The 16,785-nt window shown below is 34.3% G+C and overlaps 1 protein-coding gene across 1 annotated transcript in view; it reads right to left on the bottom strand.

The window, feature by feature from the left end:
* Positions 1-16,785, bottom strand: part of DMD (dystrophin) — a 2,224,438-nt gene that overhangs the window by 1,622,457 nt on the left and 585,196 nt on the right. Inside the window, 3 exon segments of the mRNA XM_033201414.1 lie at positions 9,538-9,719; positions 10,367-10,515; positions 10,518-10,554. Of these exon segments, the coding sequence (XP_033057305.1) occupies positions 9,538-9,719; positions 10,367-10,515; positions 10,518-10,554 (368 nt within the window).

Genomic DNA, 16,785 nt, shown 5'->3' with positions numbered 1-16,785 from the left:
GCAAAGGAACTGCAGTCCTTGTGGCCTAGACTACCTTTGAAGTTTATTTAGAACCACAGAGCACTCTAACCCATGACGACAAGGCTTGCTGGAACTCAGGTTCCAACCACTGGGATGGATGACTCTTCTCCAGTCTAGGGTTCATCTAAATGCTCCCTCTGTGGTAGTTGGCTGAGTTCTGTTCTTTGTTGGTTTCCACTGTGACAGGGCAGCACTGATTTTCAATGCAAAGTCTTACAATCACTGCAATCTCCCTTCCCCAAGCACACAGACCCTCTCTCCATGCCATGTGGCTGCTGCCATGGATTGGGGAGAGCTGGTATAGGCGATAGAACACTGCCTTTACTACCCTCTTCTGTGCCTGTTTCAGTGACATGAACCAAAAACCGGGTACTACGATCATGCACCTAATTTTTCACTCTTATGAAGGCACGTTTCTAGCGTGGGCAGTTGATCAATTTGATGTTCCTGCAACAGGGATAATTACTGGAGGCTTCTGTTTGGCGATTTTTCTCCATCTCCTCCACAATAACCTTCAAGACTCATTTTCCCTCAAATATATGGCAACCATATAAAATGAATGACAATATAGGAATCAGAAATGATATATTATAGTTCAAGAAATGGCAAACTTGCTTTAATACAGAAAAGCAACATTCATTTAAAAGAAACGCTTGAGTAGTGCATGTACAAACATATGTACATAGTTTTTTGTTGTTCTTGCATGGCAATAACAAATGGTCCATAGGAAGCATATTAGTATTTTTCAACTCCCAAAATTTATAACGTTTATCAAAGTTCAATGAGTGCCCTGTGAAATATAAGCTTTAAAACCAGAATCCAAATAGAACAAATTACCCCCTCAAATGTGTAAGACTTTAGCTGTCACTGTTTTCACTATCTCATCACCTTTACCACAAGTACATCCATCGTTATTGTCCTCTAGTTCCCATGTTAAATTTCTGAATGTGTACCCTCAGCATCTGTGAACGTGTTGAAACCCTACTGGCCTAGTTTACGTACTTGCCTCAGTAACTAGATCTGCTCTTCTCCAAATTCTGGTATCATTTACTAGACTTAGCTGCAAAGCCTGACACTGGATAGTGTCATTATGTGTATAAATCTTAGGCACTAATATAGAAGTTTCCATCTGAGAATGAAGTGAGGCAAGGGTCTGACAAAATTACACAGTTTTTTTCTTCCCCCTAAAACTAATGTGTTCTTTCTCCTCTTTACAGCACCTTCTTTCCCACCACCGAGTATGCTGACCTCTTGGTCTAGGAAATAAGACAAGGAGAGCATGTCACGTATATTTTTCAAAAATTCCCACTAATTGCAATCATTATTATATTGCACCCTGTAACCTAGTCTTGGAGGTCAAACTTGAAATTACAACCTCACAGTAAATATTTCACAAAGAACCCAACATAAAGTTCTAGAAACGAAGGGAAATGTTCGAGTTTTTCACAAAATTAAACATGCACCAACATTTATTTTCCTATTTAATGGAATGTGAGAAAGTATCGTTTTCATAGTGCATTCTGTGAGAGAATCAAAAATGTGTCATTGTTTTCAAATCCTGATCTATTTTTGTCCTCCATCCATATAGCTGAACAGTTTAATTATTAACATTTTTCCACTATCCGAGGCAAGATTAAAGTTAAAATGCAAACAAATTTATTCTCATTTTGAAAACATAAATTCAGTTTAGTAACAGTAACATAAAGAAGCTGTGTGGCTAGACGCAAAAGATTCTTGTGGCAAATACATAATGGCAATCCTCAAATCACTCTTCCTGATTAAATGCTTTTAAAGAAAACAAAGAAATTTGCAGATGTCATCAGAAGCCAAGGACAAATATTAATATATCATGTTTGGAAGACTGTTTAAATTATCTCTAGTAAGAATAGGTAATGTTGACACGCTGAGATTATATTCATTTATATGGCAATAGAAGCCCACTCTCAACTTCAATAATTTTGCCACTACGTAGTATCTGGCACATACTAGACACTCAATAAATGTTTCCTGAATGTATAAGTAGTATAACTTAACTACAAATAAGACATAGTACAAAAATTCCCAATCAGAAATATCAAAATTAAGATTAAAACATCAACTTCTATTAAACCTGCTCTCTGAGACAGCCTATTAATTTAATTTGAATTGTTCCAACCCCTGGCTGTTACCCTGTTCCAAAGTCACTTCCATATTTTCGGGTATCCTTACAGTAGCACCCCACTCTCTGTGGTACCAATGTACTGTACTAGTCTGTTCTCACCCTGCTAATAAAGACACGACCGAGACTGGGTAATTTATAAAGAAAACAGGTTTAATTGACTCATAGTTTGGCGTGACTGGGGAGACCTCAGAAAAAATCATGATGGAAGGGAAAGCAAACATGTCCTTCTTCACATGGCAGCAGGAAGAAGGGCCAAGCCCCTTATAAAACCATCGGATCTTGTGACAGCTTCCTATCATGAGAACAGCATGAGGATAACACCCCCATAATTCAATTACCTCCCACCAGGTCCTCCCACAACACATGGGGCTTATGAGAACGATAAATCAAGATGAGCCAAACCATATTAGCATTATTTATCTTTGTGAGAAAGCATTGTTTTTGAAGATACTGCTCTCATTTCTGTTAATTCCAGAAATTTAGCTTTCCTATAATTTAAACGATGAGTCACATGCATTATTAGTACAAGAGATGTCCACACTGAGCTGCATTATCACATTTTTAATCATTTACAGAAAAAGTATTATGACCTATCCATTTGCAATCTAACCAAATGTCAGGTTATCATCTACAAATAATTCCTACTTCTTAGCCCAACAGCTAACTATCAATACTCATCAACACTCATATGTTGTCTCTGTTATATATTATTGAACCAGAATCTTGCTATTTCTTAATCACCCATGGGGAATGATATCAACATATGAGGACTGAATGAAATATCAGCACCATTTTTAGAGCTCCCGAGCAAGTAATTAAAATATTCGGCCCACTTCACTTGATAGAAAAATAGAACAGAAGATATCTAAGTAGAGGTTTACAAAGAAGTTTAGATTTCTACTCTGTCATACTTTCAGTTCCATCAGTGCTTCTCAAATTTAAACTGATCAGGGATCACCTGGGATATTGCTAAATTGCACAATTCTGATTCTGTATATCAGAATGAGAGCTGAGAGTCTGCTTTAACATTATTGGAAGAAGTAAAAAAGTAAAATCAATGATTTTACCACAGTGTGAAATAAAATCCCAATTAGGAGTTTGAGACTGTGCACCTCCAAAGTATTTACTGCAATGAATTCAGTTCCAAGATTGGAACTACCTGAGTAACTTAATTTAGTTGTTCATCTATTCATTCATATATTCACATGTGCAAACTTCTATTCACTGCACTTGGGAGAAAATAACCCACTCATTTGTTCAGCACCCCTTTTCTCTATCCACTCTCACATATGCTATCTTATTTCAAGATTCAAATAGACATTTGGGCGGGGGAAAAGAGATGAGCCACATTTGTTAGATGTATTTTTCCGTCCAGTCAAAGCATTGATAGTGAATCACAATTATTTTCCATATTATGGCTTGTGTTTCTACCCAGATACTATTCAAATCTCTCCTCCTGCTGATATAAACCAGAACACAACTTCACTTGGCCTCCTGACTTGCTTTCATTTTTTTTTCCTTTACCATCACAAAGGTTTCAGTTTCCGCCTGCATGTCCTAATTACAATTATCAGGAAAGTTGATGGAACTTGCTGTGCTTGAGTCCTTGTAAAAATGTCAGTAAATCTTTTTTGCTCTCTGTAGGTTCCATTTTTCAATCAAATTAATTAGTTTATTCAGAGAGAAGAAAATCTTCTGTTGTTCCTATGCCAGTTGTCTCCTTGCACTTCCACAGCTGGAAGTTGTGTGTTCTGCTTCCCTCTCCCTTACCTCCTACCATCCCAAGTGTATTCCACAGCATTAAAAAAAAATCATTTGGCTTATGCTCAAGGGGTTCTAACAAAACCACATCAACATTCTCTTGTTTTAATTATTGTAATTATGAAAGCAGTGGCACTTAGTTTTCTCATTTAAATCTTGTAAACATTGGTAAAGTTTTGTAATTGACCAATATCAGCATAGTCGTGCCAAACTCGTTTGTGACTGGAGATGTGTTAATAAACTTCTTTATTGTATTAGCTTTTACCCTTCATCATAGTTTTACATCCATGAAAGCACCAGAATTGGAGATAAAATACATTAGCAAGGAAAGAATCAAATGAGAGTGTGGTTATGAAGGAGAAAGAAAGGAGGAAGTATCTGTATGGTGATTTTTTCCTGACGTTCCTTTGAAAGCATATTTTTAAATGTTGCAGTGGTGAAAAAATAACTGCAAATGTAATTCTAATCATCCTGCTCATGCTCCCTTATTCCCACACAAAAGACTCACAACTATACCCTTTGGGGAAAAAATGAGGCAATTAGAAAAAACTGGAGAAAAAATGTAAAAAACATCTATGAGGGCCAGGTTTGGTAGCTCATGTCTGTAATCCCAGTACTGTGGGAGGCCAAAGTGGGAGGATCACTTGAGGCCAAGAGCTTGAGACTAGCCTGGGAAACATAGCAAGAACTCATCCCTACAAAAAAATTTAAAACATTTAAAAATTATATGTGTCTATATAATTATAATTCTATATGTAATATAGAATTTCATACATACAATCATATAAAATTATATGTAACTCTATATTAAATTATATATACATATAATTTAAAAAAAAATTTAAATTTGTTGTAATATATTATGTAATTTATATATAAATTATACATATATATAAATTATACATATATTTATATATAATATGTATTATATATAAATTTATATATACATACACACACACACACCAAAGGGTATAGTTGTGGGTCTTTGTATGAGGATAAGGGAGCATAAGCAGGATGATTAGAAATGATATATATAAAATTATATAATATGTAATACATAATTTATATATAAATATATTATATACAATATATACATTTAAATATATAAATTTATATAAATTTAATATATATTTACATAAATTTATAAATACATATTATATACAATATATATAATTTATATAAATTGTATATTATATATTATATGAATATATAATTACATATTATATATTTTATGTATTACAATAATTACATATTATATATTTTTATCTATTATATAATTACATATTACATTTATATTTTATATATTATATATAATTACATATTATATATCACATATAATTTTATATATTATATGTAACTACATATATCATATACAACATAATTTTATATATAATATATAATTTATATTATTATATATATTTTATATATTATATAAAATTATGTAGAGTATATTATATAAAATTATATGTAATATGCATAATTATATATTATATAAAATTACATAATATATGCAAAATTATAATTATATAATATGTATTATATATAATTTTAATAAAAATTATATATTATATAAAATTATATATTATATAAAATTATATGTTTTATACATAAAATGTAAAATTTTATTTAAAAAGTGATATGGTAGGGTAAAAATAGTTAACTGATAGCTCGTCTTATTTATTACAATAATCTTTCTTTACATTTTATAATAATTTTGCATTCACAAACTGATTTTTTATACCCTATCTCACCTACCATCTTTTAGAGGTATGTCAGCCTCATGCAACTATTGCTGTTTTATAAAACTATGAAGCAGAGATCATAAATGAAAAGTATATTGCACCAGTTCACATAAATAAGAGTTTGAGAAAGCAAGACATTATACCTTAGGCAAACTGGAGAGGATTTTATGTAAGACAGAAATCAGGGCACGCTATTATCTCTGTATTGTTAATATTTCTTGTTTTGTATGGTAATTGTTGATGGTTTATGGGATAAATAGTATTTCCTAGATGCAACTTGTATAACAGTAACTGTAGGCACAAATCAAAGACGTCTATTTCCAAAGGAAAAAGCATTTTTACTGTCAAAAGGAGAAAAAAAAAGGAGCTAAAACTAAACAGAGAAGTGGTTTTTAAATTAACTAATTGGCTAAGATAGTAGAGTATACTTTTATCACAACTACCAGCTGGTCTAAGACACTACTGTGTCTTAACTGGCCACCTTTACTGGCCTAATAACTGTATACTTTTATCACAACTACCACCTGGTCTAAGACACTACTGTGTCTTAACTGGCTACCTTTACTGGCCTAATAACTGTCCTCTCTTCCTCCAGTGGCCTTACTGATAGGTTTTCTTGACCTATCTCTCACCTTCATAAAATCTGATGGCTTTGTCTTGCCCTTGGTCTAGAATTCAAAGCCCTGACTGACACTACCATATGTAATTAGTCTCCTACCTATATTTCAACCCTATCTCAGACCTCAGCCATCTAACTTACCACCCTGCAACTCTCCAGTTCCCCTGGTCTTTTGGTTCCTCCAGAAAGCCAAACAGTCCCTATTTTAGGGCCTTTGCATTAGCTGTTGCTACTCCGTGAACTACACTTCCTTGGGATCTGTGAATAGTGGTACCTTCTTGTCGTTCAAATCTCAAACTAAATGGTACCAATCTTGAAAGTCTTACCTGGATCACAAAATCTAAAGTAGCCCCCTCAACCATTCTCTATCACATTACCTTTTAATCTCTTCAAAAGTGTATTTTTATTTGGTGTGTTTTTTTTTTTTTTTTTTTAATTAGTTGCCAGCCTCTCCAGAATATATTTCATGAGATCTAGGTCCAGACCCTGTATGATCATTGAGTCTCCAGTGCCATTAATTGTTTTTGATAACGTATTCCATTAATATTTCTTCATATAAAGATATATATATCTCACAATGACTATATATCAAATGTAATTTGATTGTTGCTATGAGTTTGGTGCAAAAGTAATTACGGTTTCCCCCATTACTTTCCATGGAAAGAAACACAATACTTTTGCGGCAACCTAATAGTAAATATGTTGGTAGATGGTATTTGTAATTGCTAAGTGTAAATGTTCACAGGTTTTAGTGATAAGCTTATCTATATTTACAAGAAGTTTTTTAATTTTTGTTATATCAACTTAGAAGTTATAGCATAGCTTTGGATATACTTCATATGCCTAGACAACTGTTAATTATCATTTCTCTAATCGCTAAACCAAGGCTTAGGCAGGAAATAATGGCTTCCAACTGGATCTATCCAAACCCTGTCTTAGGTAGAGCGAGAAAAGACTAATCCATTTTTACTAGTAATCTTCTACTCTGAAGTAATCATATATTTAGAAAAAAATAGGTAATGCTCCAAGTTGAAGCCAATCATTGATATGACCATGATAATGGAAACTGAACAGGTTACAGTTTATTTGAAGCATTAAGTAAAACCTAGATTAGTTATTTAAAAATACTGACACTATCCTCTTTTTATAATCACCTTTGTGTTTCTTCCCACCAAATCTTTCAAAAATTAAGTCCAGCAAAGTTTACATAATGGCTTATCTCATTAGAATTTAATAGGTTTTATGCATGAACACATACAAAGTTAGTGCAAGTGGCAAGGAAGACTCACTGTTATTTATAAACTCTCATATTCTTTCTGAATTTGTGTTGCTCAAATAATGCTTTGTAAATTCATTTTTAAGGAATTTTCCAGAAAAGACTATGTGATAGAAGTGGTTGCATGTACGTGTCTCATTTTAAAAACTCTGTAAGATGTTTAGCAAAAGCTATCCCAGCTAGAGGGCTGTCCTTGCCTTCTTGATAATTATTCTAAAAGCTGTAACACATACCAAAGCTCCTAAATCTTCCCTAAGGACAAACTAATTTTTTATGTCAATCTCAGCTAGGTAGTAATACTGCCATTTTAGAATTCCCATTCTCTAGTGGGATGGGGATGAGGAAATTACATGCACACATATCTATATGTCTGTCATCCTTATTTAATGGCAGGTATCCCTAGAAAGGGAGATATTTTGAATAAACATCTTTTTAATATTAGAATCACAGATAAAAGACTTTTTCTTTTTTAATGTTTCAGATAAGAAAAGTTGCAATTTTAATTCCAGGAGGAATTCCTATTTTCTTGCAACTCAATTTCACACTGCAATTAATTAACTGATTAGTATGAATAATTAATGCCATATGTTAGTCTTATTGAAAATGGGGAGTATAAGAACAATGAGAGCATTTCGCCTCCAGGAGAGTATGGAAAAATAGAGTGCACAAAGGAGAAGACACTGGTGCTATTATGGCAAGGGCAGTAAAAGAGGAGGTTGGATTTTCAAAACTTTCTAATTCTGTTTGAGGTTGCTTTAAGTTCCACAGATCACTGCAAATAGAAGCTCTAACCTGAAGAATGTTGGCATATGACCACAAGTAGGTGGCTTGTATCTTAATATCAATAACAGATGGAGTAAATTAGTGGACCTGGTCAACACTGGGGTGGGGGGTGGGCAGACTCAATAATTATGACGCTTGTACCTCTCACCTCTAGGGGTAGTGACAATCATCACCATGATCACAGCAGGCAAATATTATCAATATGCATAGACTAGTATCTCCTGGCTTGGAATACATATAGAGTTATGAAACCTCTATCTTATATGTACCTTATTTATTCTTTCAAAAGGCCTGAGCTTAAAAATGTGTTTTTCCTCTCCCTAATTCACACTGTAATTTAGTACTGGAATACCAATGCTTCTAGCATATCCAATGAGTTTCCTTGGTCCTATTTTTAAAGCTTTTAGTCTTCATAAATAATAGTTAAATAAACTTAAGGCATTTGGACAATTTTTTAACTAATGTATTCAAATCCACAGTTGGCACTTCATTTCTTTTCATTTAAAAATAAAATCTTGTCTTGATAGGCTTTACATGAATACACACACTTAACAATATAAATCAAAGCAGCATATCCAGAATGATGAGATCTGCTGGTTACCTTTATAAGAAATGTATCATTTTTTCAGAAACGTCTCAAAACCTTTTTATTAAGTCAATATATATTCTTAAGATAATTCACAGCCATACTGTATTTGAATACGAATTTCCCAAAACGTTTGAATAATTTTTTTCAAGAGGATTTCCGTACATAGAGGAGTAACTCTTTAATATTTTCAAGGGCTTTTTCTTCAGAAGAGAAGTTTCCTGTCAACTGTAGCTAATAAGTGATTTTATGTACATAATCTCCTGTGCATGATTCTGTGTCTTTTATAGTTACATTTTAATTTTTGGAGGAAAACCTAGAAAATAATAACTATGACAGAATTTTGGCAACTCTCAAAACATAGTTCTGTAGAGAACAGTGCATCTATCCAGCATCTGCTCTTTTAGTTGTAAAAGTGAGAACCAAAATGTTATTGCCATGAAAATCCAACCACAGTGTCCCTTGAAAGAAAGCTGTGTGCCTTGGAAACAAACTGCGAATCGTAACTTAACCATCAAACTACATCAAAATAATAACAAGATTCCAAAACTTGTTAATTTTCTTAATTAAAAACAAATAAGGACTTACTTGCTTTGTTTTTCCATGCTAGCTACCCTGAGGCATTCCCATCTTGAATTTAGGAGATTCATCTGCTCTTGTACTTCAGTTTCTTCATCTTCTGATAATTTCCCTGTTCCAATCAGCTGACTTCCCAATTGTAGAATATTACCAACCCGGCCCTGATGGGCTGTCCAATCCATCATGTACCCCTAACAAAGAAGGAAGTTAACAATTGTAATTAGAACTCTAGGTAAATCAGTGTGGTTTTGAGTTTTATTTGTTGGCGGTTTTAAACTTGTGGCCCATTTAGATTTATGTTCCCAGTAAAAGGATTTTAATTTGTACTTGCAGAATCTCAAAACCACTTTTAATATGAATGAAGGAAAAATGTCATAAGTTCTTCAGAAGCAGGCCCCGATATAAGGATTTCAGTGCAAGTGACTTATTAAGGAAGAGCTCCCTGGAAGTTCTGCAAGGGAGCTGAAGAAGAAGGAAAAAGGACAGGGAAGGGAAAGAAGCCAAACAAGTGTATCATCTCAGGAAAAGTCTCCCACTGAGAGAAGTTAAGCCCAATACCATACAAGTACTGGGTCGGGAATGTAAGTAATGCCTCAGCATTGCCTTGACACAAGAGAAAGGAGCTGGGCTTTCATAGTCTTGTTGGCAAATCAGATAGAAATGCCTTCGACGGTTGCTCTCCAAAAGAGAACTTCAAAATCTGACTGTTGGAATCCCAAGCACATAATAATAACTACATTTCCAATATACAAGGATGTAAGAGAGTAACTGAGGAAAAAGGATGACTTGCCATGATCACAAGTCATGTTTCGTTTTGTAAATTAATGTTTTAGTTTACCTCATGAGTATGAAATTGTTCTTTCACCACTTCCACATCATTAGAAATCTCTCCTTGTGCTTGCAATGTGTCCTCAGCAGAAAGAAGCCACGACAATACTTCTTCTAAAGCTGTTTGGTAACGGTCCAGGTTTACTTCACTCTCCATCATGAACTGCCAAATGACTTGTCTTCAGGAGCTTCCAAATGCTGCACAATAAAATAAATTGGGTGTTACACAATTAATGTCTTTGCAGACTGTTCCCGTCTATAAATGATAAATCGAATGAGATATTTAAAATGCTAGGACTGTCCACCTGTATTATCAGACATAGGAAAAGCAGATACAGAAAATAGTGAGCTTTCATTTTAACTTCCTCATGCATACACCAATTTCCAAATAGTCAAAATCCACAACAAATTAATATCGTATTAAAGTTCTTCTAGATTACTGGAAGGAGTAAATTAGCGTATCACCTCATGTTGCTTTTAAATGCTATAAATATTGATCCATAGGAACTTTCCTCAATTCTTATTACAATAACTTACATATACATTATCAGAATTATATTTTACATACCTTTGCAATGGCATTAAAGGAAACATCTCTTCCTGAGAGGCCCTAGGTAATGAAATAATTTCCGAATGTTTACAGACCACTAAAGGTATCAGTAAGAAAACAAGGAGGTAGGGGAAAGGAAGGAAACATTTAGAAAGAAAAAAAAACCTCACCCATCCATCTAAAATTTCTAACAGTATAATCACTTCTATGATTTAGCCTTTCTTTCCAGAAGGTCACTATTTAAATAGTAAGACATTATCTTAGGAGAAGTAAAATATGCAGTATGTTTTAACCCAATTTAATTAGCAGGATATTAAGTGAGATTGCAAACGGCTGTCTTGGAATTTCTACCTGGACCCTAAAGCCAAGAACAAAGTGTACAAAGCATCCATAATTCTAAAGAGAAGATCCAGGGTACCTGTTAAAAAATTGCTAAGAAGTGATCACAAAATTGGTCTCACAACCCTTAATCCACTATCTAGCTTAAAGGTGTGTAAGGACAAGCAAGGAGGTCGATTAGAAAAATTTGGTGAGAAAGACTTCCTCTGGAGAGGCTGGAGTGCTCTGCGTGGCTCTAACTTCTCCCCATCTGAAGCCAAGTAATAGAGACAGGGTCGTTTACACGACCTCTAAACCTGGCCATATGTTTGCAGAGATTTGCATGCTATGGGAACCATACTCTCAAGTGATAGGAGAGGCTTCTTGGGATAACCTACATGTCTGCCGCTTAACCTAAAGGCATTTCAAGGGCAAAAATTTGAGTAAACTAGTAAGTTTGCAGGAGGTTTTTCTTTGGGAGGAGAGTACTCCTTGCAGGTTGCTGGGCTTCAAAAGTCCTGAGACCATGCTCAACAGGGATTTTGCTGAGGTCAAGAACATAGGCATACTATTTATGGAGTTGAGCAGAACAAACGAATATTGGAGAAATATTTGTAGAGGAATCTTCTGCATTCCCCAAATATTGCAAGCAAGCACTGGGCCCCCTAACAAACAAGGTTTTGTAAAGGAACCAAAGAGCAGTGTAGAACAACAGAAGCTGTCTGGGGGATTTCATAATCTCACCTAGAGAAAACTCAACCTTTGGTGGCTTTCCCCTGGTGTGTATGCGCTGCATTTCCTGTCCTTCTCAGTTCTGGGACTTACCCACTATGCTGCCAGAATCAACTTACTTGTGCTCTTATGGAAAATGCTCAAATTTGGAAATTTTAATATTTTAAATTTCCCCAACTGTTAAGTCCTTTGAGATGACAAGGCACAGTGGCAGTTATTGCTATGACATTTTCATCAAATGACACACACTTTTTCCAGTTTATATAGAAGTGGCAGAGAGAGGCCATCCTGGTGGAGTCACAATTACCCAACTTTATCATCTCAAAGAGCCTAAGTGCTCTGAAAGGGCTACTTGAATGGGACCCCTGTCTAAGAGTAAGGCAATTTCTGAAGGTCTTAGGGGTTAGAACAAGTTTCATGGTATATCCCTTCTATCTCTAAATACTATTAATAATAAATATCAAAGTCAGCATTAAGGGGGAAAATAACATAAAGGTAGCCTGAGAGATGTGCACAGGTGGAACCAGCTTCATGTTTGTGCAACCTGAGCAGTTGCACAGGGCCCTGAGCGCAGAAGAAACACATGCCTCTTTTATCTGCTGATACTATCCTGAAATTCTTGATAATTTTATTTTTGAATTTGTGTTTTAGAAGAACCAGACCCTGCTTCAAATGCAGAAAGAAGGCAATTCTTTCAAGAAAATACAAACGACCAAGAAATCGTATCATATCCTTTCCTACTCCTGTTATGCTCCTGTATGAACCAACCACTTATGCTGAAATTGATGATATAGAAAGAAAGGGAATCTTGTGACTTTGGGAAAGTTACTTAGCCCTGCATAAGCCTTAGTTTCTGCCTATGTAAAATGGGAAGAATAATAATTCCATAATAAGATCGTGGTAAGAATTAAAGAGTGTATAATGCACTTGACAGAGTGTCTGACCTTGTGTAAGAACTAAATAAAGTATGTTATGGCTGTAATTATTATCAAATTCCTGTGTATGTATAAGAAGTGTTTTGAAACATAAATTGCCCCAAGGTTACCTTCTTAAGTCACTGTTTGGGTTTCAGAAGACGGAAAATTATTGTCGAAAATACGACCCCCAAAATGTGTAAGAGCAAACATTATTTAACTCTTTTTGAAATCTGAACCTCAACCTAGCTCGTATTTAAGAATTCTTAAAAATCATTAACAATCTTGAGTTCACATAATCTTCTCCAAATGAAACACTGTAAACAGCACTAGTACTCAAGTAACGATATTTCACATTGTGCAATTTGAATCAGAATATTAAACTTTTTAATTTATTGATATTTACATAGAATTGAATTTTTGAAGAACATATTAAAGGCATATCCTTATACTCAAGGACATGACATCTAGTACTCAAGTTCTCAATGTAAATATTTTGTCTGAGAATGTGCATAAAACAAAAACATTTCAAAGACAGCCTTCTTAAAGCTAAATTCGAATCTGAATAAGCTATGCAAAATTTTACGTTTAGATCCATAAATTCAACTACAGAGTTATAATCAAAATTTTAATTTAAAATCTGAGTAAATAGTCTATAGACTATTGTTTTTCAAATGGTAAGTCATAATCCATTCATGGTTCATAAAATCATGTCAGTGGGTTATGACTAGGAATATTTTAAAATTAAAAGAATAAAAAGTATTAGTCTATGCCACTTTAATACTAAGAATTATTGTCTCAGTTTTTGTTTCAGATGTGCATATGGGTTTATTTAGATATGTATGTGTATATATGTTCTAAGGTGAGATTAAACTTTTTTCTGCAGTTTGTAAAACAAAATTGGAAATGGCTCTGGAATTTCAGACTAAGCAAACTGATGAAAAAAGAAATTTGCTTGAATTCTACATTTGTATATTTTCCATAGAGACCTTGGAATAAAAGACATTTTAAAATAAAACCATGTTTAATCTGAGAATTTGGAAATAAAGATATATAAAGAAGCTAATGCTTTGTTTCAGCATCCGAAAATATGTTTTTATCATCACAGAATTTTACATTATACCTAAGCTGGAGATCAGTTCATACATGTCATGGCATCAAATAAGGAGATTTTCTAGGAAACTTGATTTTTGTTGTTTACAGATCTACGTATAAGGAAGATAGACCCCAATCATTTCATGAATTGAGATGCCAGTATCATCAACTGGAACTAATTATTTTTCCTATGCTTCAATCCTATTTTGTCTTTATCACAGTAGTTTATGTTTCTCTTCAGTACATTGGGCAAATAATGATTCTGATGAGAGGCATAACAATGAATGGATGAAACGATTCTGCTTTTTTCTCAAAATTGAGTACACTCAAATTTATTCAACGTTATCCACAGACTTCAGAGTCTTAATTACTGCCTATTTGAGAAAGTATTAGATATTGTCACCCATGTTCCTTGAAGACATTGCTCATTAAAAAAGGTGGAAGAGTGGAAAGGAGAAAGGTAAAACAATAAGGGATGACAAATGACTGTTTTAGTCTAGCAATGTCTAGAAAAATCTCTAGAAACTCATTTCTGGAGACAATTTCTAGTTGTAGAATTTCTATTACTAGAAATTGTCCTAATAAAGTATAGAGCAATAGCCTTGATACTACCCAATATCTAAATATATTTTAAAACCCAGTTTACTACCTGCCTGATCTTGGATATTTAACCTCTCTGCATCTCAGTTACTCTATCTATAAAACAAGAAAAATACCTGTCCATAAGATTTCTGGTAAAATTAGATGCGATAGTGCATATAAAATGCTAAGCACATTCTAGATCCCAAGAAATGCTCTGCCAATGCCTGTGTCTTGGGGCCAATGTTCATTGAAATGGCAAATGGTTTTTATGAGGAGACAGTTGAATGAGTTCTGTGTGATTTTGGAAGCATGATTTGGGCAATTCAAACTGAGGTAAGTCATCAAGTGGCTACACATAGGTTGTGAAACCAGCAATCCAGCACACCACCAAGCTCTTAGAAAAAAATAGCTGGGACACTTTGAGAGGGCACAGTCTATCACTGAGCAGTTTTATATCACTGATAAGATTGATTTATTTTTGCAATTTATCTAAATTCAGCCTTAAAACGTGATGTGAGTTTTAACCTGGATAAAGAACAGTTTTATTGTTCTTGAATACATAAATGCTTCAAGAACATCTGAAAATTTTATCATTCTTAGTTCATTTAAACGTATCATACTTCTTTTTTATGGAGTCTAAGTCAATGCACGGATGGTGAATTTTTTGGTGTATTCTATAATCTTTTTATCCCTCAGTAAAAGATTATTTCAGAGATAAAGGATTACAGAGGGATAACCAAGTGGTTATTTCACTAAATAACAGAAGAGCAGTTCTGAAGAACCAGGATTAGTACCTGGAAATATTCTTGCCACATTTCTGCTGTGTTTTCTCACAGATATAATATGTAAACCAGGGTACTAGTCAAAGCATACAAATGATTACTGAAGTGATTTATGAGAAATTAATCCATCATGCAACACTGTACATGACATTCTATCTAATGACACTATTAAATAGGTAATTTTTAATATTGATACGGCCTGAAATTCAGTTCAAAGTTAAGCCCTAATGAGGATTTAGGAAAAATCATGGCTTGCTATTATGGCAACATTAAAACAACAAATACAACTACTACATATATAATAGCAATAACAACAGCTGCCATTATTTCCTGAGTACTTAGTGCCAGTCAATTTGCTAATCATTTGATATGCATTATATCATTTTTTCACTACAACAGATCAGGGTAACAGAGATTAGTATGAGGAGGAAATGGAAACAGAAAAATTAGGTGACTTGCCAAAGGTCACAAAGGTAACTGGTGGTTCTGGGACTTAAAACCAGGTTGTTTGGATTCCAAAACACATCTTTATCACAATATGATCAATCTCTGTTAATGAAGAAAATGAGTTAAGAGTCTAAGAAACAGTACTTTTACAAAATATCATAATATAACTTTTTTTTTTCTGTTTTTTTGAGATGGAGTTTTGCTCTTGTTGCCCAGGCTGGAGTGCAGTGGTGGGATCTCAGTTCACTGCAGCCTCCGCCTCCTGGCTTCAAGCCATTCTCCTGCCTCAGCCTCCTGAGTAGCTGGGATTACAGGCACACACCACCACGTCTGGCTAATTTTTATATTTTTAGTACAGACAGGGTTTCGGCACGTTGGCCAGGCTGGTCTCAAACTCCTGACCTCAGGTGATCCACCCGCCTCGGCCTCCCAAAGTGCTGGGATTACAGATGTGAGCCACTGCATCTGGCCCTCATAAAACTTCTTAAAAATAACTCAAATTACATTTTTTCTTAATTTCTACAAATTCAATCAATGGTTTGGAAACTACTAGGAAAATACCTGGTCTTCACTACGTTGGTGAGTAGGAAATCAAAAGTCAAGTCTAAATAATGCACGCAAGTCACAGACACTGGTATCACACTGGGGAAGATACCAAAATACCAGAAAGACAGCAATGGGATACAGCCCAGAGGGTAGCACAGACCCGATAAGACCCCCATTCTCCATGATGTCCTTATTTCACACTGCATGTCTCTAGCAAAATATCTCATGTACCTCGTAAATATATACACCTACTATGTAGCCACAAGAATTTAAAATATATTTTTAAAAGCTTTTTAAAAACACAGATACATAAACAAAAAAAAAAGTCAGAAGAAGCTGAGCAAAAAATAAAGCTAAGAAATTCTTTCTAAAGGCAGGCATGTGCCAAGCCCACCATTTGAACTCTATACCTTCTGTTAATCCTGTGATTTGCCTTTTATGTTAAATGTCAGCAAATTTAACA

The sequence above is a fragment of the Trachypithecus francoisi genome, unplaced genomic scaffold (assembly GCF_009764315.1).
Source record: "Trachypithecus francoisi isolate TF-2019V2 unplaced genomic scaffold, Tfra_2.0 Lachesis_group6, whole genome shotgun sequence".
Taxonomy (NCBI): Eukaryota; Metazoa; Chordata; class Mammalia; order Primates; family Cercopithecidae; genus Trachypithecus; species Trachypithecus francoisi.
The sequence above is the reverse complement of the archived record's forward strand: the minus strand, read 5'-3'. Positions and strand labels throughout refer to the sequence as shown.